The following is a 23236-nucleotide window of genomic DNA, read 5'->3' as shown; positions in this document are numbered from 1 at the left end:
GATACAACGACATGTTACAGTGTTATTCTCAGGTTATAGGCCGAGCCCTATATTATTTACGTTTATTTTTGGCTAGTGTACAGGTGTATATTTGTGCTTAGTGTGCCTTCCATGATAATAACTGAAACAACACAAAAAAAACGCCAGATAAATTTTTTATTCACCTAACAGAAAATGAAAGCCGTCGTTTCTTAAATTATGTCACTTTAGCCTTAACCGTGCATACATTTTTAACAGTCTCTATAGGAATGGCTTCCTGATCTATATAAAATAAAGAACGCTTTAAGTAATCAATCAAAATTCTTCTCTATGCTACCGTCCGGTTGGCGCGTAATCTTACGAGCGAATTGACGTCACAACCAATGATAGCGCATTTCAAGCAGGATCGAAATTTTACAATTTTTAATTGCTTATATTTGTTACATAGAACTACGAAATTATTTTTTTGTGAACTGTGGTTCTTTTAATCGTGTAAATTTATTTTTTTAATCAATATTTTTTAAATTGAAATTTTGTTCCCTATTCTGAGTCCGTGTAAAAATTAAACAAATCAGCTATTAAAAACAATGATTTCTTAAACTTTCTATTAGCAATATTAGAAATTTGGTACATAGATTTTTAAAAAGCGCATGAAAGAACATCCCCCCCCCCCCACAACTCACGTAATAATATTGAGGGTATTTAGTAAAGGTAAATATAGTTAATCAAATACCTCTACAATTTTTCCTTTCAGTAGTCTCTAATAGTCTCTAATAATTTCCTATTCTATTTTTCTATGATTTTGCTGTTAATGTTTGAAAATATTTTGTTTAGTTCGATTGTGATTAAATTTTGAAAAAAATTATATACAGTGGTATCGGAATGTAACTTTTTTTTCTCACTCGCTTAGCCGACTCGAGCCGACTTTGCCCGACTGATTGACGCCTCAGTCGCACTTCATAATAAAAATTCGGGGCGTTCCCTCTCGTATGCGGCGGGGATTCGCTACGTCGAAGACCTACCCTACTGGAGACACACATAACGAGCAACACTTTGTCCAAAGATAAAACGTAAACGTAACAGTTTCATTTATAGATTACAACGTGAAAAATAACAATTGTTACCGCTCAGGCAGGTGAAACTACCCCCTCGCCCGTCACGAACGACCGCCATCTTATTGCGTAAATTCCGATAGCCCAAACGTTATTGCGAATTAATTAATGGCGTCTTTGTCTTCGGGTGATATTAGATCCACTTATCAGGGCCCGCGTGGTGACAAACCGACGTATAAACTGAATCAATTAACATTGCCTCGTCGATTATTAATTACGCGGCCGTGGGGGGCGACTGCGGAAACATGTCGGTCGTCCCCGGGACGGGGCGGGGTCTCTATCCCGGTCTATATCACAGGAAACGAAAATTAAAGTGAAAAATCTAACGGCGGTCTGTTCATCCCGTTTCGTACACTGCGTCGCCGATTTAATTCGTTACTTGTCCGTTTCAGCTTATTTGGCCACTAGGATTGTCTAAATTTACACCCAGAGCTACCTCGAATCGTCAATGGGCGGTGCCGTCCTTTATACCACGCCCCATTTATTAAATGGGAAGGTGGAGGTAATCGTGGGCGGTGTTTGCTACTACTTGAACTGGCCGTTGTAGGATTTGCTTGACTAATCTAATCAAGGAAGTTCGAGCGGGTTTGGAAACCCATTTGAAAAAACATAGACGACAGGCTAAACATCAGGGATTTCCAGAAAAACGCAATCAAACTGGCAGTGGAAAATAAGTAATTAAATCGTACCGCGGAAACGACCCATTGGAAAACAAAAACCAAAATTTATAACCCCCAGCTCGATTAACATTTTTGCGTCGTTAGTCGCGTGTTTATCTCCCGTGGCTCCGCCGAATAATCAAATCCCGGTTGTCGGGAGCCAAATACGGGGGACGGGGTATACTGAGCCGTTCTTCGACGCCACTATCCCCGAAAAAAAAAAACGATGTTCCAAAAAAAAAAAAAGAAATCCGCGACTCCGTTCGATTCACAATCCCGCTTCTGATTTTGTCAAAAATCAAAGCCAGACGCGCGAAAGTTATCGCCGGATGGTATGCAAGCGCGCCCGCCCCCCGTATAAACCGAAACGGCCGTGTTTCGTACTTTTGCATACAAAACGCCGAATTAGTCCTCACTTGGGACGACGGCCCGGTTAAAATTGCAAATTTCGCGTTAATATTTGTATTCGTTAATTACGCGGACCGGCAGGGTGAAGGGGGATGAATTTTTATCGATTACTGGCCGCAGATTATGACGTACCGCCCTGGCCGCTAAATTTGAACCGACATTGTAATCGGCTTATGCGACATTATCCGAGTTTTTCTTTAATTGGAGGTTGCCGTGGTTTTGTTGAGCGGCCCGGTACGGAGTGGCTTATGCAAAGGACTAATGAGAATATACGAGGGCGAGGCACACCTGTCACCGTCTTAAAGATACGCTCTAATATTATTTTTGATCGTGGCGTGGCTTAAAAGAGGGAAAACAAACATCCCTGCTGATCAATTGAGGGCCAGACGAATGAAATGGAAGGAGCGAGACGAAATGGCTTTTCAATATCTTCCACCTTCCACCGTGAAGAGCGTGGCTTAAACCAATGACACGCCTCCTGGAAACGTAGAACACACATTCATACTGTGATTAAGCGCAAATGAGGAAATACTATTGGAAAAACTTATTAAAAACAACTCTACAATTTACAATCCATCTAAAGTTTTAAAGATACGCCCTTTTTAATGACAACCTTGTGGGCGCACAAAGGCTCCCCAATCCTGAAAGGGGCAACATAACTATAGTGAAGTACAAAGGAGGAAAGTCTATTGCGATGGCGCATAAAAAAAACTTTAGTTTTGCAAATCACACACCCTGCAAACTGGCTTGCATAATCGACACGCCTACCCATAGCTGATGAGCGCATGGTGGCACGTATAGAGGGGAAACAACGGGGAAGACTAATAGTAATAGATGTGGCTTAAGTAACAAGCGCCGCCCCGAAATTTTGCGGCGATTCGTAAGGTAGGTAACGCACTAATCGGTCGAGTAGCGGAAACGCGAGACGCTCGAGGGATACATTCGTAAATCACTGAAAGGCACCGGTAGATAACAAGTGAGCGTAGGGACGGACGAACCGACGTACTCCGTATCTCATACGGTCGTTTCCCGATCGACATGGATGTACTCTACGGGTGGCTTGTGTCAAGAGTTTAAGTCCGGGTCTAGGAGTCGCGGCCCGGTCAACAGCTTCTTCTTGGCGAGCTTTCGGCGGCGACGCGCGCGGAACCTGTGCAGCGTGAGACACATCAGTAGGAAGAGTGACGCGAACACTGCGAATCCTGCGGCGATCGCAGCCATCGGTAGTGAATTCAGCAGTTTGGAGGTCGCTCCGCACCTGACCTCCGATTCGTCGAAACCGGAAGGGCAATGGTCCTTGCCGTCACAGAACAACGACGAACTGATACACGCGTCTAATTCTGGACACTTGAACCCGCACTCGAGGTCGGTTTCGTTGGCGCTGACGTTCGTAGGAACTTGGAGTTGGCTGAGTAGCGAATGACGAGATCTGGAGATTTCTAACCAGTTGAACGCGGCCAAGCCTGGTTCAACCCCGATCCACTCGACCACGAACTGGGGCGGTCTTTGGATGAGGTGAGCCACCCCTTCACCGCGCCACTCTTCGCTGAACACGTGAATGGCTAATAGTTTAGCACCCGGTTCGGCGGGGCATATGGCCTTTACGAGTTTCGACGGTCTTCCCGAGTAGACCAAGATTCGATTGTTGGTAGGGCATCGCGTCGACTCGTCGGCTCTGGGTTTCAGCGGCAAGAACGCTCCCCAACTCAACAAGAACAAGCTCTTGTTGTGTCTCGCCTCTACGATCCACGGCAGTCCAGTGCACAAGCTTTCCGTTCTATCCGCAGGCGGGTTGCTAAATTGCACTTCGCCACCGTCTCCTCTCAGTCTCTGAGTACGCGGACAGTCCGACATTTTGACCAGCTCGAACAGGACGTGGAAATGTATCACCGTAAAGTCTTCGGTGATTTTCATGTCCTTCGCAGTGAGGTGAAGTTCTAAAGTTCTCGACGACGATACGAATACAATCGGTTTACTAGCTAGCGTCGAGTTATCACAGATACAAGCTTTCGGAGTACGCACGCCTTTCCACGGCACTTCGAATACGCTCAACTCCGCGACGTTCCCTCCGGGGTAGTACTCACACGTGTGTCTTCCGCTGTGCGAATCCGGTACCGTTTCGCATGAGGGGTTCAAGCCGAACGAGGCGTTGTTCACGATCAGCCTCACCCTTTCGTCGCTTCCCGCCTCGAATCTGTAGACGCAGTGCAAGTCTCTAGCTCCTCCTCTGCCGTAGAGGAAAACGTTGCGTGGACCTGTAACTTCTCCTACGTGCTGCTTCCTATACACTCTATGACACGATCCGGCTTCCTTGTCGGGCTCGCCACCAAGGCGCGTGTCGACAAACTCGTACTTCAGTTTGAAAAAGGCGGGGTGTAAAGCGGTACCGTCTTCGGTGTGGTGTTGCAGTACGAGGTTCCGATCGGACGACAAGTAGCTTTCCTCCAACGTGCAAGGTCTGGTGGTTCTGGTGGCGTTGCTCAGTGCGCTGTGATCGCATATGAGCGGAGGCTCGTCGCACTTGTCCTCCAACACGGTCTGGTTGTCGAATATGCGAAGCCTGGTGGCGCATCCTCCTCCCATCGAGCTGTTGCCAAGTAGCGCGTGACTCTCGCCTATCAGAAGAGCCCGCTGACTATACGATATGAAACTGACCCACACCAAATCGCCAGCGAAGCCCCGAAAGTTGTACGTACAGGTGGTGTTTGGTGGCAGTGAGTGTTTCGGACTAACCAGTCTACCCTTGCGCCCCCTACCGGTCCATATTTCGTCGCTGTCGGGACTGGTAGCGTTCACGTCGAACTCGCACTTCAAACTGTGCCTGGAATAGTCTAACGAGTCCGAATCGGCAAATATGATGTCGACGTCGAGTTCGAAACCTCTGAGCGGAGAGTGAGACGGTGGCGAGTGCAGCGGTATGCTAAACGGAGATGAGTGGAAAGCGACCAACATCTCGGGTCCGCGCGATACTACCCTCGGAAGCCAATCGCCGCCGCAGTACTTGGCCAGTACCGGGTCGTTGGTGGAACCACCATCGTAGAAGATGAGATGGTCGCGTTCGCCTGTACAGTCTCTCCAAGCCCTCAACGCTTTCGCGGTCTTGTTCAAGCCGGCTACGTTGATGGATCGTTTCATGTGCATCTTGTGCGACGCCTCTTGTCTGACAGCTATCATGGCGTGCTTGCAAGTTGGTACAAATTTCTGTCTAAGACTCCAGTAGCACGAGACGTTCCTAGGGTACATCCCCGGGTAGTTGGGAGACTGCAACCTGCACGGTTTCCTGTAACACTCCTCGAACTGTCGGGTGCAGTAAGTACCCGGGGCCACTTGTCCTCTCTCCAACGGTGACGCTGGTGAACCGAAGCGTACCACTGCTTCTCGTCTAGAGACGAATCTGTATCGTAATCGGAAAGCGAACGGGATCTGAGGCGAACCGAAGAGTTTGACGCTAACCGTCACCGTCGACGTTTCACTATAATAAGCAGCAGGACCGGATGACGAGCCGCACCACGAGCCTCCGGTAAACGGACGTCCCAACTCGCTGAGCTGCATGTATCCATCAGGGCAGCCGTCCAGCGCTGACGCTTCGTAGCGACCCACTTTGAACTCATCGAAGATTATCTGGAACAACGAGATAGGGATGTACATTTCGAACGGCAGGGAACGGTGCGGAAGGGGGCCGACTCTTAGAGGATATCGATTGTCGTAGTGCAGGGGGAGACTAGTCGTAAATCACCCGCCACAGGAAAAATTTGCTTGCGCGGCAAAAAATCGCGGGGGCACGGAGAATCTTGATTTAGAGATATCGAGCGGACAGCGAGTGGAAGGCGCGGAAAAAATGGAGAAGAGCGGGGCCCGCGGTTGACGTTTTGGCCATTAGTCGGAATAAGAGCCCGGCGTCGAACTTGACAAATTTTCGGCCGGCGCCGACGGGATGTGCTCTTTTTTTTCGGGTTCGAACGGGGATTTACGGTATCGACGGTATTTTGGGGTGTTAAAGGTTGTTATAGGGAGTCGAAAAAAATTTTGAATCATAATCTCAAATTGAGAATTTTTTTATTAATTTGATGAAAATTTTATTTTTAGTAGACATGGTACAAGGGTTCTGTGTTCGGTTGTTTTTTTTTGGTCTCTTTCTCGAAACGTTAAAACGTTAAAAATTTCGAATATATTATTAAAGTAAATAAGGTTTATCCAGTATGCACGGTTTAAGGGAGTTACGAATCTCAAAAGTGGTCTTTCGGACGTAGAGTATGGGGTTTTAAGTTATTGTAATTTTGTTTTTATTAGGAAATATATTTTTTAAATTATATTATCTTACATCATACATACTGAGTGCTTCGAACCACGTTGAACTAATTTATAAATAATGTTACTTTAGTTAAGAAGCATGGGCCCGAATATACCCTCTTTAAAAGGTACTTTATATACTCTATAGAGTTCCAAAAATCTTTTTTTTTTAATTTTTGAAATGGTTTAAGATTCCTAAATAAAATTTACTACTACAAAATGTAATTGCAGAATATTTTAAAATATTTTTGCTTCATAGTTATTTATAGTTTTGGTTAGTTTGTTAATTTTTTGCTTCCAAATTAAAAATGTCTCTTAGCGATGATGTTTATAAAATATTAAAATTTTCTGGACAGTAACTTTTACCACCCCATTAATTTATTGATGGTCAAAATTTTATTCAAGAAATCTTGTGAAGGAGGTTTATTAACCAAACTGACGTAAATTTTTAATATTCCATTACATAGAAATTAGAGGAACATATTTTAAACACCCTGTAGAATGAATATTAGGAATGATTCATTCAAATTCAATTTTTTACCAAAATTTCTCGCATACTGATTTGCCACTGACGATTTGGGGCGAAAATTAATTTTTAAGTAGATATATTAGACGGGTTCGTTGGTCTGCATCGTGATTCCCAAATATTGTCGGATTATTTATGAATTAAAATCAATATATTTTTTTAAAATGCCGATGATGGTGATGACGTTTCATCCTACGCGGAAGCCGCGTCGCGGCGCAAACAAAAACCTTAATAACACGGTCATGGCGTCGGCGTACGGCCTAATCAGGACCCTCTTGAGAGAACGAACGAAGTGAAGGAGAGATTTGCATATGAATGCGATGACCGAGCGCTCGTGCGACGGACAAACAAAGCGGTTTTTGCGAAACGGCCGACGAATGGGGGTGCGTTGGGGCGGGGGACCCAGAACGAGCCTCGACCGGATTTATACAAGCTCGAGGAATGGCACGTTTGTTGCATAAAATGAGGCGAATGGGCATGGCAAAGGAATCAAAGGTCTCGAGAAAACTTTTGCATAGTCCGTAGACACAGTCGTGTTTTATCGGACGAACATGGAGTAGTGACGGACTTAAAAGATTATTTTAAAGAAATAGTTCCTCAAAGTGAAAGAGATCATTTGGTGGTGGACGCAGGGTGTATGATGCAGAAACACAGAGACAGTGTCTATTATTATTCAGTATAGTCTCTCACTCTCCCTCTCCCTCTCTCCCCCCCCCCTCTCTCTCTCGCCATATACTTTACATATAACGAAGTCTGGGGATATTTTGAGAAAATACTGCCGAAAATGGTACATGTAAGTTAAAACCTGTCGAAATGACGAACTGTCAGCGGCCATGTTGGTTGTTAAAAACCCATTTCAATATCTTTTTCTCCTCTCCTCGATATCTATCTAGTAGCTATATGGGGAAAATGAACCACAAATTAATAACAAATAAATGACTTTGGATCATAAAAGTTACTAACGACAAAATTCTATTTTATTTTCCGTAGGGATACTGAGCAAAAACGATATTTTTAAAACTTCTAGTTATTGGTCATGCAGATATTTTAACTGATTTTCATACGTCAGGATAACTACCTCAGGGAATAACGATTCTTTTCAGAGATAACTAAAAAATAAAATTACTGTAATTTATTTTGTACTAAAATAGTCAATTAACCACTGATCAGGAGTGCGCAAAGTCTCACTTTAAAACATCAGCTTCGTTAATAACTGCCACGAGCCACACTTATAAAATTTTTGTCGACGCCATAGTGGATATGTTAGGGAGGTTCTGGAAAATTTCCTGCTGCACGCGTTTCCCAGCTTCGAGAGAAAATCAATTTTAAATCTCAAATATTTTCCTTCATAATAGAACATATTAAGATTTTATGCGGCGCAAAGTCTTTTAATTTTAGTTTATGAAACCATCGAATACGATATTTTTTTGGATATAAATCAATTTTCATTAAGTTTTGCATTGCCCAAGGGTCTTTGAGACATAACCAATCGCGAATTTCACAAACTCCTCCTCGTTGCGGTTTGTCGTTCGCACCGACAAAGACGCCAAAAAATTTTCGCCAAATAACGAACGCACGTCCCGGGTGCAAACAAAACCGAATCGCCGGGATACGAAGTCGTCGCAAGACAAAGAGAAAGAGAGGGAGAATGAGGAGGAGGCGGCATTAAATTTTGGGCGAAAACACAAATAAGGGACGAGACCGAGTGCCTTGAATAAACTGCTCCCGCGTAGAGAAAATGTTTGGGCAGAGCTTGATTCGATATTTACCCAAGACTTACGCCGGTTAGTACCCGTTTGCTGACCTTAACTTTTGGCAACAAAAAGATTAAATAAGGCGGGTTCTTTTTCTATACGCGTGGTGATTTTTTTCTCCTTTCCCTACCCAGGGGGATCGTGTTGATTTTGGCTTCACCCTCCGCCGGTGTCAACGTAAATAAAACGAAAAAGCTCGTCTTCGTTTTCGCTCGGTTGACCTTTGCGTATTTCAATAAACATCGCGTCGGCTTTGACGCGTGATAAACGACGTCAGGTCGCGTCACTTCATTAGGCGTTCGCGTAAATCCGTTTTGATGTCGCGTCTAAAATTTCAATATGGAAAAAGGCGGGAGCGTACAAAAAAAAAAAGCCTTCCTCCCCCGGGTTTGAATATTTCACGTGTCACGCACCTTCGGTAGAAAAAGTCGACGTGGAGGTGGGCTATCGGCGTTCCGCATGCTGAGCTTTCGGCTGTTTCATTTATTTCTCTTTATCTCTTCCGAGACGTCAATTTAGGGACGGGACTTTCGCCTCTGTCCCCCCGGAGGGGGTCGGCGGAAACTGATTGCCGCATTTTAAAAGCAAACTCTCGACGCTTGTTAAAAGAAACAAAGAAACGACCCGCGCTTTTATCAAATCTCCTTATCCGACGTCTGAGAGGATGGGGGACAGTTTAACCCTATCGCGGGGTAGTAGTAATCCTCTGGAGCTTTGTTTCGCCCGCGTACACAGGACATCTTTTTCTTATTTGCGTTGCTACGGTGTCGATGACGTTTGCGCGATTTTCCCGATGAAATACGGTAGCTTTTATCAGCTGTAGTATTATTATTTAGTTTTTTGTTTGTTTACTTGTTCATGATTTATTTTTTCGTTCCAAATAAGAGCTTAGTGAAAACTGTATCTTAATATATTTATCCTAAGCTAAAAAATGCATAAAAGAACTTTAAAGTTGGAGCTAAGAATTTTTTTAATGGTTTGGCGCCGAATATAACTTTAACAGTGATATACATAATCACGATAAAAGAAAAAAAAATTAACTTAAGACCTAATTTCATCATCAAGCAGCAAAACTGTTTAATAAATTACCAGAACAAAGTTCAAGTTAAAAGAAGGTCAAAGATTATGTAATAAGAAAACCTTCTATCCCAATTTTGGTTGCTGTCTGTTCGTAATTGTCTGTAATGTCAGTCTTTGATGTACTACCTCAAAACAAACTGAGGCTGTCGAGGATAATTGTTAGGTGGAGGATTTTATTTTTGACGTGGCGACAATAAGCAATTATTAATGTTATTGTGGATTTTTTCATAAGTTTACTTGTTATTGTGGATCTTTATATAAGTTTGCTTCGTCTTAAGCTCCACCATATATAATTTACCGAGTGCACTTCATAGACCTAGGATAAACTTATACATTGATCGTAATTTTTCAATGTGAGCTGTTTTCGGCAAGACGGTTTTCTCCGAGCTCAACAGGTGGTTTCTGGAGACTTCTTTTATTGCTTTGCATATACTGTTTTGTTGATCCTATCACTATTCGGATGATTTTGGTCTTCATACATTCAAATTCTTGCAATCTCCATTTGCAGTTTTTTTTTGAGTGATGTTGTAGTCTGATGGGATTGGTCCATCTATTAATTGGCAGATTTTCGCAATTCTGTCTATCAAGTTTATTAGCCTGAATTGTTCGGCCCCTGTGGCTTCGAGTATCCCATAGCATAATGATTTTATTTGTGACCACCACTGACATATTTTGCCCATCTTGAGAAGTTTGGTCGTAAGGTTGCAATTGACTGTTCTTGGCATGCAGTGACAAGCTAAATCTATTTCCAAATTTTAGCCATTCCCATGACTTCGGACTCTTTCTCTGAATCTTTGAGTATTTGTCGGTGCATTTGTTTTTCTGTTCATTTGTTTTTGTTTATTTTTTCTTCCTCTCGTTAACTTTGTTTAATTTTTTTTCATTTTCTCTTTCATTTTCATGCACATATATTTCTCTCGTTGTTTCACCTCCAAATATCGCGGGAGACCTTGAGTCGCAATCTCGTAGTTGGTCTATAGTCTGTCTACATCGGATCTTGTGGTAGCGTACCATGCTAGTTAGCAGTTTTCGAGTTTCTATCACCTTATTGCCAGAGTCCACTTTATTATTTCAAAGTTGTATTGTACAACCTGCACTGCTTTAAGGATTTGTCTCGTTCTTCTGATGTATTCTTGAGTCAGATTTGTTCATATTTTTGTGACTTATTTTTTCATTGTTTCTCGACTGCTAGATAGTTATAGTAAGGATCCTATTGCCATTTTTTCGTTTGATCATTTATATTATTATTATTCAGTTGTCTTACCCTTTATTATTGTTATTTTGGCAAATTCTTTTAGTTCAAATTCTATTCGTAGGTCGTCACTGAAAATTTTCACTATCTTGAGCTGTGTTTTGGGTTTACCATTCTTCTTCAATGCATAGGGGAATACGGATCTTTGTGTTTTGATTCCTATATTAATAACCAGTCAGCGATCTGTTGAGTTGTCAGCCAGGTGGGATAAGTGCTAGACGGAACAGCATCCGAGAGATATTCTTAAAACGATAGTGGTTAGGTACACATAGACCTTTTATTGTTTCGTTAGTGTTATATATCGTTATGATGATAGTTATAATTAGAAATGTTATTATTTCATAAGTTAACGTTTAATTTGGTAAATTAAAGACAATTAGAGATTAATAGCAACCCGTAAAGTGGAAATGTTTGCCAAAATTTCCTTTCAAAGATGAAGCAAAGAGTATAAAAAAAACTCTCTCCCTAATTGTGTTTACTATAAGTTTCTTATGTAGAAACCGAGTTTTTAACATTAGGATGTTTATTACGCCCCCCGGTTTTAATATATATTTTTTCAAATTTCCGTTTCTCTAACATTTGTAGCTCATTGCTGTTATTGGGATACCCGGTATGTAAACATCGGCGTCGATTTTGCAACACTGTTAAATTAGGAAGAAAATACATGATAAAGAGCGTCGACCGACAATCCTCCTGCGAAATGGCGGCGACGTTCAATCCCGCTTGCGTCGTCATCCCTCGACGCCGCTCCCCGCTTTAACCCATAAATATTGCAGCCAAATTGAACGTGTGTGGTTCCCTTTACGCCGCGATAAATATTAACGCGGGGCTGTTAAACCGGGCGGAAAAAAAAACGCTGCGAAACTTTGTTATAAATATTAACCGGGTTCGCTACCCCCCACCCCCCCATGCTCTCGGCCCCCTCCGGCACACTTAACCTGATTATTAGGCTCGTTTCCCCCGAAAAAAAAAAAAAATAAAACTTCGTCGACCGCCATGATGTTGATGAAGCCGTTTGTCTTTTGCGACGAGTTCTGCGTTGGCGGTATCGCGATTCGTTAACCCCGCTTTGTTCCGGAGGCGGCGAGGAAAACAATTGAAATAAATCCGGCTTAATTCGGTGTTGATTTTGCGGGAGACACGCGAGTCTCTATCTCGTGTATAGGAGAGCAAGTTTTCGGTGGGTTCTTTGAGTCGAAGTCTGGCATAAAGCGGCCGGCTTCCGACGGCGTGGGTTAGAGGGGACGTTCGGCCTCCTTACACTCCCCGTACCCCGAACGCACGCGAACAAATTCTTCTTGTTCCGGCGTGAATGGCAGATTTATTGTTCGAAAATATTGGGCACTTTTATTGTGTCTTTCTTCGCTCATAGGGCTAACCTTTATTTCAAAAATAACAATTTTATTTATAAAAACCGTTTTCGTGTAAATTTTATTAATATAAAAATGGATATCTTACTACCTCCGATCGCATAATATTTTTCTCTTGTTTATTTTTTAATAAGAATTGAACTTTTAATTTTATGCGTCATAAACCCTTTATAATGAACTGCTGAAGACTATTTGGCTTTATTTTTCTTAAAAAAATATATATTTAACTCAGAGCCTGTTGAATATGACACCTTGTGACGTCACGATGCCGGCTGGAATTACTAAACGAACCTAAACTCTTTTATCTGTGGACCCTATGGTGTTTTTGTCGTCGAATTTAATAAACATGTAATTTTTCGAATTTTACATTATTCGTTACTTTCGCTGGTTCCGCGGCTAAAAGACATGTCTAGCAGCAAAAAAAATAGATGCAAGTAGCAAGTCTATTAAACGAAATAAGTTTGGAGACTATACGACCCGGAAACCCATAGGAGATAGTAAAAAAAGTTTCGTACAAAAGTTTTTTGGACTCTCCTGGAGATTAAAAAAAAAATTGATACAGGGTGTCCCAAAAGTGTCCCACCCGACATGAACTTTGTTATTTTAAATAGAATACCCTGTATATGTCGACATTTTTGGATTTTTTTTGATAAAATACAGGTCACTTTCTAAGAAATTCCTGTTTTGAATAGTTTAGGCAGAAATGGAGGTTATGTGTATTTTTTCATATTTCGATTGCCCCATATAAAATTGTGTTGTGACGCTACTGACCCAGGGATTGCAACGAAAATTTAACCACAGGCTAAAGAGATGCTGCACTACTCAATCTGTTTGACAGATGTGCCTCAGCTTATGCAGGGTGTCCCAAATATTTTAAATTTGATAAATGCATTATTTTCGTAAAAATAATAGCTGAAAAAAAGTTTAAAATGTTAATAACCAATGATAGTTTAATCTTAAGAGGAATTCTGAAGTTGACCGTTAATAAGTTCAAAACGGTGCATCGCAGATCCATACTCATATATATTGTTGAATTTGTCTTTGACAGGACTCTCCAAAAAAGCAATAAAATGTAGGGTGTTCTATTTAAAAAAATGTAACTTTGTTTTACCGCCCTGTATATAAAAAAGTGACGATTAGGAAAATTAAAAAACAACAACAAACAACTTTTGTATTTAATTTTTTTTTGTGACCCCGTAGGTTTCCAAATAACGTGTAGGCCCTTCTTAAACGGGGCACCCTGTACATAAATGGCAAAGTCACTTTTCATTTGCAAAATAGTTTCATCGAGTAAAACATCAATTTAGAGGTCGAACTGCCACCCCGTGTTGAAAATTCAAAATCCTTTTTTAACGAATCAACCTGTCAGCGTTCCCTCGCGTTTCATTGTCACTGCGACGCGTTTTAATGTTGTCCCATTTACAAAAACGTATTCCTCAAAGCTGCGACATCCTCCAGGTTCGAATTGTTTCCGAGTGCGAACCCCGAACGGCAGCTTAATGGTTGCCATTACGCATCCCTCCCGTTAAATCGTTATTAATTCGCCCTCGAATCGTAAACAGGGGGATAAGCCGTACTCGGGTGGCCCTTCGAGCCGATTGCGACAACGAGGGCCCTAAACAAGATGTCCGGTACTTGTCCCGGCAACTTCTGAGTCGTGTTCCGTCGTTATTAATGCCGTGTAAACTTGGGCGGTCGATATTCGATTGGATACATTATGCGATCGGGCGCCATGTTTGTTGTTGCGGCAGAGTGGTATGACGACGAGCGGTTTGTGACATCCTACAAGCATTGGATGTAAAATGAAGCTATGATTACTTTGCTATAAATAAATAATGTGGCCTATCGTGAAATGATTTATAACTCACTAGAGAGTTGCAAGTCAAGTTGAGAGCTCTCTCTCTTTCTCTGTACTTGTTGCCATTCAATAATATAAGTCTTTTCGATACTTTCAGAAGAGCGTGGTGTTACGATTAGCTGAGTTTGAAGGAGGGGTATGCAGGCAACTAGTCAGAGGTGTGGGTTATAAGTTAATTTAGGGATAATTTCTAACTCACTACTGAGTTATCGTAATCATAAATGTTGATATTGGTCTTACATATAATATATGATCTATGATGCGCTGCTTGGTTGGAAGAGCGGAACCATTATGGAGGTGGTTTCTGCATGATATCTGGGGCAATTTCTATGGACGCACGAAGCGACCTTGTTTTCATTCGTAGAGGCGGCCGTGGTTAAGGGGCAGGAGGTTTAACAGGTGCTAGGTACATCGAGGATATTTATATCGACTACATTGCAAAATAATTCATTTTTATGTATGACAATGTTAGGCCACACACCGCAAGGATCGTGAAAGATTAAATTACAGAAGTCGGTTTTCGAGTTATGGAGAGGGCTAGCATGCAGTCCCGACTTGATTCGAGCGAGACTTCGTACCCCAACCTCGATCCCAGAGCTTATTGTGGCAGTAGAGAAAGAGTGACTTAACATTCCACAAGATACAATAGTCAACTTGATTAGATCTATGCTTAATCGGGTAAGATATGTTATTAGAGCAAGGATCCATTATTAAAAAATAAATGTTGAGTTGGTAATTGTCAATAACCCTATTTGTTTTTAGTAATATGAAAAGTTAATTTGACTCGTGCAGTTATTATAGAAAAAACTTTTAATCAATTTTAAGACTCAGTGATCTTTTTATGGGTAAAATTTTCCTAAACAAGCAATATTGATATCGTTACTATTATTCTAGAAATTTTGATTGAAAACAAGACTTAACGTTTCCATCCAACGCTTGCATAAAATAACACTATGTTTTCTTTGCTTTAAATAAAAAATGTCTATAACTCATAGAGAGTGTCAAGTTCCTCCCTGTACTTGTTGCCTGCAAATAACATAAGATCCTTTCGAGACCTTCAGAAGAACGTGTTGTTAAGTTAAGCTGAGTTTGGAGGACGGATATATTGACGGGTGAGGGTTGAGCGAGGGGTGAAGGTTGAGGGTTGTTTAATGCACATAGCTACATTGTTTGGTGTGGGCTATAAGTGAAGTTAAAGATAATTTATCACTGCTGGGTTACAGTAATCATAAATTTTATATTCTATTTAATATCAGCTGCTTTGTTGAAGTGGTTTCATTAACAGCAGATCAGTCGTTCGTACATCGAGACGATCGTATGTAGATACCAAGCACAGGGGAAGACCTTTTAACTTCAATAAAAATTCTTTTCTGCTTTCTCCCGCTTAATTTCCGTCTTTGATCGTATCAAGTCGATCTCCGGACAGTTCCGCAGCCCTGCAAATCGATATTACCGTCCGATTCTGCGTAAATTTGTTATTTTTTCGTCCGTTATCTATCATCATCGTTCCCCGACGGCCGAAATGGAAACCGACACTCTGGGCACTCCTCCCCTCGCCGCCGCCGCCAAAATCGCTCTTAGTAAAAATTATCCTCCGTAATAAATTACCCGCCGGGACAAAAAGTTCCCCAGTGTTCGGGGCGAAAACAACAGCCCGATAAAACATCCACCTTGTATTTTGGGAAGATGGAGTCGAGGTGGTGGGGGGTCGTTTTCAAAAAATTGCCAATAAATTTGAGATGAGGCGACGACGATAAAAATAACCTCCTCTATCCGCTCGCGTTGCCGGCCACCGTTCCCCCCTTGCCCCGCAGGGTCGTTAATCAAACGCGGGGGGTGGTTGGAGGGGGATACCGACCATCGCAAAAACATTAACAGATTTCGGGGGAATTAGCGAGGCAGCAGTTATGCTGGAGAGAATCTTCGGGTCGTTACGCTTGATAAACGACGGGACAATTATAATACAACGTTCGTCCTGGGAGGAGGGGGGCGTCGAGGGGACCGAGCTATCCATCAAGGGACGCCAGGTACGACGCTGGCGAGGGTGTCGTTTAAATTATTTGTTTAATAACACCCCGGTGTAATTACCCGGCAGGTTCGGGTACAGTACCATTAATCAAGGCGAGGGGCGAAAAAAACGCGGAGGAATTAAAACGCGAGAGGGAAGTTACGGCTCGTAAAGTTTCCGGCCGCCCCGCGGGCCTCCAAGGTTTTTTCCTGCCAACCCACCTTCCCCCCCCTCCAGAAAATAGACGAGCTAATTTAGAGATGGATCATTAATAACAGTATAATAAGGTCGGAGTGCGCGAAGTGTACAGTTACGCTTATTCAAAAGGTCTGAATGAAGTGCCCTGCCGCAGCCTACAATAAATTGTATCGGCATTCTTGTTAAATGGTAAGTGATTTGTCATAGATCACTCTTAACCAAGAGCTTATAGTTTTAGACTTACAAGTCAAGGATGTTAACAGGTAGACCAAGATATATGTATATATGTACAACCGAACTATCGACGTGTGTTTTGCATGGCAACCACCTTAAACTCTATCCAAATCATTTTGGAGTAAAAGTATATCTTGCTGATTCTTTCTTTCCCTATACAATTTAAAATCGTCAGCAAATAATTTACCTTCAGAACCTCTACTGTCATACAAAGAAAAGTGATCCTCGCTAAATCCCTAGATCTGCTTTTATTGCAAACGACAAATTTGTTCCTAGGCGATAACTACAAGGGGACCTGCAAACTTTAGTAAATTCTGTAAGAATAACGTCTAGTTGACTATTCGTTAGGTTGTGCGACATATGCATTGTATCGAATTCAAAAGATTTGGTGTTGTACATCTAAACGAGAGGTTTCTATTTATTCCACATCCCTAAATCACTTACGTACATAGTTTCTCGTGGTAGAACGTAGAATATGTGATTTATTCATCTCCTAATTTTTTACGGAATTGTTTGTTTTTACAAATTATTACCATTACTTTAAGTAAAAAGCTTCGTTTCTTTTCGCTTAGAAAGCAGTAATACATGATCTACAATTTTCTCGAAGACTGTGCTAGGGGCACAAACAAGAGCTGCCAGTGGATGGTTTTTCCACGTTTGACAAACTTTGTGCCCTTCTATTAAGTGGGACATGTATTTGTTTAAAGTCAGAGATTGAGGCCTTGATAGAAATTGTGGCCAACGTGTGACATGAAATGACCTTACTTGGTATGGTGAAATTTCTCTTTTTTTTGTTATTCTGTTCTTCTTACGGCACTTTGAATGTTTTCTTTCCACGATCTGTGGCGCCGACCACACTTTCTGTTGAAGGCATGTCCTAGAACTCTCTTTGACTATCTACTATTAAGCACCATCTTTATTAAACATTATTTGCAACTTAAATAACCACAATATCGTGTTTTGGCGAATATCGTTTTCTCTTTGTTAACAGTGTAAAAAGAGGATCGGTTTGCATCGAACGCCCAGCCGAACCGAAGCACAAAGCTTCATTTAAATGAGCGCTTAAAACTAGCGGAGCCAAGCCCGAAAAAGATTATTCTGCTGCCTCGAGACGGCGGTAATTGGAAAAACTTTTTTCGTCCAATTAAGCACGCGTATTACGAATGCACACGATTCGTTATAAAGGGTCGGAAAACGCGTTCTGAATTAAAACCTTAAAAATGTATAAAATAAACCGCTGTCACTTCGTAAAGATGTGGGGCGTTCCTCTCAATATCGATCGGCAAAAGCAGCTTGATTTTTTTATTCCTTCAAATATATTAAATTTAAGAAGAAACGCTTTCTTTTTAATGAGGTCCAAATTTACGCCGTTTGAAAAGCAATTTTTTTTTTCGTTTCTGCAAAATGGATCAGCAATTTTTGTGAAACAAAACCTTTTAAGTGTGCCCAAGAAAAGAACATTCCAAATATATCAATTTTTAGAAAAAACTCTTTCTTTTGAATAATGGTCCAAATACAAATCTTCCGTTTTCAGTTTCAATCGTCGCCTTTTTGCATTGCTGAAAAGCCAATTATCAAAAGATAGTATTATTTTTAAAAACAGTGTAGCGGAGTTATAAAAACACAACGTGGCAGGCGTTCCATATCAAATCGGAAAAGCCCAAGAACTTTTTTTTTCGAAAAGAAATATTGAAAAATAAAACTCTCCTTTTAATAATAGCCCCATGAAGAATTTCTTTCTCAAGTTTCGTTGTCTCTGTTTTTCTTTGCTGAAAAAGTCATAAAAACCGAAGTCTTAGGAGTGCTTTTTTAAATATATAATATATATTAAATAAATATATAAAACATATAGTTAAAAAGACCTTTTGCTTGCCTAAATTTGCCAGCACGTCTAGTTTTCTGACATAATCGCGAAAATTAATTTTGTGAAAAAAGAGTAAGTGCAACGATACTTAAATAGGGGCCCAGCAGCCCAGTGAAACCGGCATCTCAATATTTTTAGCCTATGCTAAAATACAAACAAAACAAAGTAAAAATTAAATTCTACTTCACAGGTTGGTGCTAATGTACAATCAAACCAGTTTTGAAACAACAAAATTTAACCAATTTAAGTGATTTACAACGGAGGGCAATCAAAGGACTTTAACAATCATCAAATAAAGACGTGAAAGATGCGTAGCCTGTTTTCATCTTGATACAGTGCCACCTTAATAATCCGGATCTCAGGATGACAGGTAAAAAATCAGAGAGCTGTCAAAAATGAGAACATACCTGTTGAATATAAATCATCTGCCAATACATCGATCACCACAGCAATTTTCATCACTCTTTTATTCGTCAGGTCAAGTCATTTAAGCAGCCTCAATTTGCTTTTGCTGCTAATTTTCGACAATTTGCCACCATATTTCTTCCACCAAATTTTACAGCACTTTTGCAGGCTATAGACCAAAATGCCAAGACGAAATTTGAAATCCATCAACATGAAGGACGCTGTATGTCTGCATTGCTTGGCAAAAAGAGACCCAGGAAGTCTTGGTGAAGTGCACAATATTATGGCTCACGTTGCAAATACCAAACCAGGCACTGAAGATCTGATTCCTCTTAATGAATTCCGACGTTATTTGCTTTCCTCTGATGAAGAGGTAAGAGGTAAAAAACGTTTATGTTAATTTTGATTTATTTTTCGGTTACTTCTTGTTTTTGTTAATTCGTTAAAAAAAAAAAACAAAATTCACCATGACCCATCTTTTGATGAAATACATTTTGTTTTCTCTCAAACCGTCCGATTTGGCGAGGAAAGCGCCCAGACGTAATATAACAACCTCGAACCTCCGAGGGATGGTTTCGCTAACGGGACAGAAGCATTTCCAAAAAATTGAATCATCCGGGAGACGTCAGGCAAGAAGAAACAACTTTTACTTGCCTGAGAAAGGGGGCGCGCGACGCGAAATTTCAATTCAAATATCAAATGTGATATTAAACGTCCCCTTCCCAAAGCGAATCCCAAGTGGCAATCATAAAACTTTCTGTCGACACTGTTTCCCGATGTAAAATGGAATTTCTACGTCGAAAAACTACGCGAAAGGTCGCATGTTTAAAATTTTGCCCATTTGAATATTAGTTTTTAATTAAACAAACCCTTTTAAGCAGCCGAAATTTTATATGGCACTTCAATGGAAACCCCTTTTTCTCGATTCCGACGATCTGAGAATTTTGTATTTTTGCATCTACATAGAGGCATGAACGGGAGCGTCCAGTAAGGCTACTATTGCAAATTAAAAGTGATCTCGACCTAGGTACCTACAAACTGAACTTTTCGGACTCTGTAAAGCACCTGGGTATTACATTGGATTCGGCGCTTCTTTTTGAGAGTCTCGGATTTATTTATTTGTCTTGAACTGCTGGAGAGTGTACAATGAAAATTTGTAAATGCTTAATGGACTTAATAGACAGAGATATTTTTTTAGTTATAGTGAAAACTTTCATTTCTATTGTATGCTTGGCAAATCGTAGAATAAATTTTCATTTATTATTTCTTTATAAAGTTGGAACCAATTTCGTTTCGGCAAAAATATACTTTAATTGTAATCCCCACATGTCTGTAGGAAATACTTGTTTATAAATAAATAAATAAATACAGGGTAGAACAATTAGTATCTTGGCTACTTTATCCAAGGCTCTAGAAAAAAATGTGCATACATTAATACGAGGCTTTTTATTCGACGACAAGATTATCCTGGATAAACAGTTTGATTTTCGTGAATCTTACTAAAATAATTGAGGACTTGCTTTGTCAGACTGGTGAAAATCAATAGTGAAACTGTTGATACTGAAATTGTTTGTCAAAAGTTCCTTTTTTATTGGTTTGCAAGATAGATGTACTAAATGAATGAGCTCTTACTCAACCCTTTCTGTGAGACTCTTCTTCCTTGATTTTTCTTTTGTTTTGAGATATGTTTGTAATTACGATGACGATTAGCAACTGCTTTTATTCATTCCAAGCAAACGAAGTCTTTACGAACAAGGATTTAAATTCGACAAATCTTCAGCTTATAAGCTTAATGCAGTGGCCATTTTATTAGAACCACAAAAACTTGAAGCAGGGCTGTCAATACAATAATGTTTTGGTTAGAAAAGTCTACCCAAATCGTAACCCCAATTCATAACGCTTGTTTCAGAGTTTCTTACAATATAAGAAAATATGACGCAATACGCAAACAGATATGTATGAAGCTTAAATCTTAAATCTTAAAGATACGTTTACGTCCTCCATGTTACTTACAAACCGTTCAAAACCTATCAGCTGCCTTATTTGTCAAAAGAGCTTGTATTTTTTCGGAAACTGGTGGTACTAATACGGTTGCTACTTTTATCTTCACATAACAAGGCATTTTATTTATTTATATATTTATTTATTTTTATTTATTTATCATACGGTTTAACCAATTTACAAAACTGTTACATATATTACAGGCAAAGAGAGAGAAAGACAGCAGTGTAACAGCCAGAAACCAGCCAAAAATATAATGGTATGGATGGTAAGGTATACTGAACAATGAGTTATCACAGCTTCTGTAATATGCGTTAAATTGTATGCTATGTAAAAGAGCTGGACAATAATACCAACTGTTCAGAATCTTATGGAGAAAAACTAAATCACTCTGAAATCTTCCGGTTTGAAGAGAATCAATGTACAATAAGTTGATCTGATACCCATTATAGATATTGATATGCGCCTTATAAGTCGAAGATCTATATGGCTGGCACCATATGGAGACCATACCACAGATGCATACTCCAGTCTAGAGCGGACCAAAGGGTTATAAAGGAGTTTAAAGCAATGTGGAGTAAGTTGGCCAGTATTGCGTACAACAAAGCCAAGAACATGGACCTGTTTTTCTTAAAGATCTTGCGGTAGTTATAGTGATAGTAACAAACTTGTTATAGACTTAAATTGATCGCCTTTGCAACTGGAATGTTCACATTATTCGTTTTTAACCATTTGGATAACATTTAGCGAGCTGTTGCTCGACAACTGGATATGACACGTGCAGCAGTTCGAAGAGTACGCCAACGGTATGAGGAGACTGGATCATTTGCTAGGCGCCCTGGAACGTCACTTTAATGCGGTTACAACAACAGCTCCATGAAGTTCGAAGTTAATTAGTTAGTGAACAGTGAGAACATGACTAAGTGAAAATAACCTGAGCCCAAAAACAACTGCAATTGTTCCAAAACTTACTCCAGCTCATCGACAAGCACGATTACGCTTTGCACGTGATCATCTGAATTGAACAGTGGACCAATGGGGGTCTGTTCTGTTCTCAGGCGAGATCAGAATATGCCTTTTTGGTAAGGACCGACGAAAAAAAGTGTACCGAATGATGCAATGAAGAGCCGGGACCTTATGGAAGCTGTTCCTGCATAATATGGGGCGCAATTTCTATGGATGCACGAACCGGCCCTGTTTTCATCCGTAAGGGTGGGCGTGGTCAAAGTCCATTTAGAGCCAGAATGCGAAATAGTTATTCTTTTACCTCTTTTTGATGGCGCGTTTGTTTTACACTTATCAGTTGAGTCAACCCAACCCTTTTCCGGGGTATCATCCTAGTAAATAATTGGCCTTTGTTGTTCTCTGTAAATCCTAATAATCTAATCTAATAGACTCCATTAAAACTTGCCTTTTTTCATTTTTTTTAAATCTAAAACTCATGTGTTGAATGCACTTCCACAAGGTAGTTCTGCCACATTTACCACCGGTTTCATCTTTTTCCAGCCTCCTAATTAAGATATATAATGTAGGCACGCTTTGTTCTTCATATAACTGGTAAATTTTACGCCGTAATTTTACTCGAGAAAATGTCAGCATCGCTTCTTTTTTTCCTCGCTGAAATGGGATTATTGACAATTTTCCATACAGTTGATGTTGGAATTTTCGTCAATGTGGCCGTTTCTTCTAAAGATGCTTGCTTACTGGCACCACGTTCAATGAGAATCAAATAAACATTGTTTATAACTTTCTTAGTCTCAATAGAATAGTGTTTTCTACATTTGGGCGGGAGCATCTCCTGAGATACACTAGACTCGCACATATTTTTCATAATTCGCACACGAATCAACACACGCTGTATTACACACGAACTAAGAATGATTACTAATGAACTTTAACTAAATATTATACCAAACCAAAGAATATTAAACACAGCCAGGTAGAAAATTATTTTCTATTACGGACCACAATTTTACCTGAATTTAAATTCCAAAACTTTAGGTAATAATCTTGTTGCATTGTATGTTAATGACCACCCTTGGATTCAAAAGCAATTGGTCACTTTCTTATATCTACAAACAGACCATACAAGGTACATCGAGGATATTTTATCAGATCACGTGGTACCACATGACGACTACATTGGAGAAGAATTCATTTTTATACATGACAATACTAGGCTGCAAATTGTAAGGTTTTTTGTACTTTGGATAATAAAAGGACAATAATAATAAAAAT

At 40.4% G+C, this 23236-nt stretch overlaps 1 protein-coding gene across 1 annotated transcript in view; it reads right to left on the bottom strand.

The window, feature by feature from the left end:
* Positions 1 to 662: 662 nt before the first annotated feature.
* LOC132698910 (uncharacterized) overlaps positions 663 to 23236 on the bottom strand; it is a 310716-nt gene continuing 288142 nt past the window's right edge. The window contains exon 5 of the mRNA XM_060665231.1: positions 663 to 5779. Within this exon, the coding sequence (XP_060521214.1) occupies positions 3224 to 5779 (2556 nt within the window). The 3' untranslated portion in view covers positions 663 to 3223. The remainder of the gene's footprint in view (positions 5780 to 23236) is intronic.

Source organism: Cylas formicarius, unplaced genomic scaffold (assembly GCF_029955315.1).
Source record: "Cylas formicarius isolate icCylForm1 unplaced genomic scaffold, icCylForm1.1 PGA_scaffold_3__17_contigs__length_32017465, whole genome shotgun sequence".
In the NCBI taxonomy this organism is placed as follows: domain Eukaryota; kingdom Metazoa; phylum Arthropoda; class Insecta; order Coleoptera; family Brentidae; genus Cylas; species Cylas formicarius.
The sequence above is the reverse complement of the archived record's forward strand: the minus strand, read 5'-3'. Positions and strand labels throughout refer to the sequence as shown.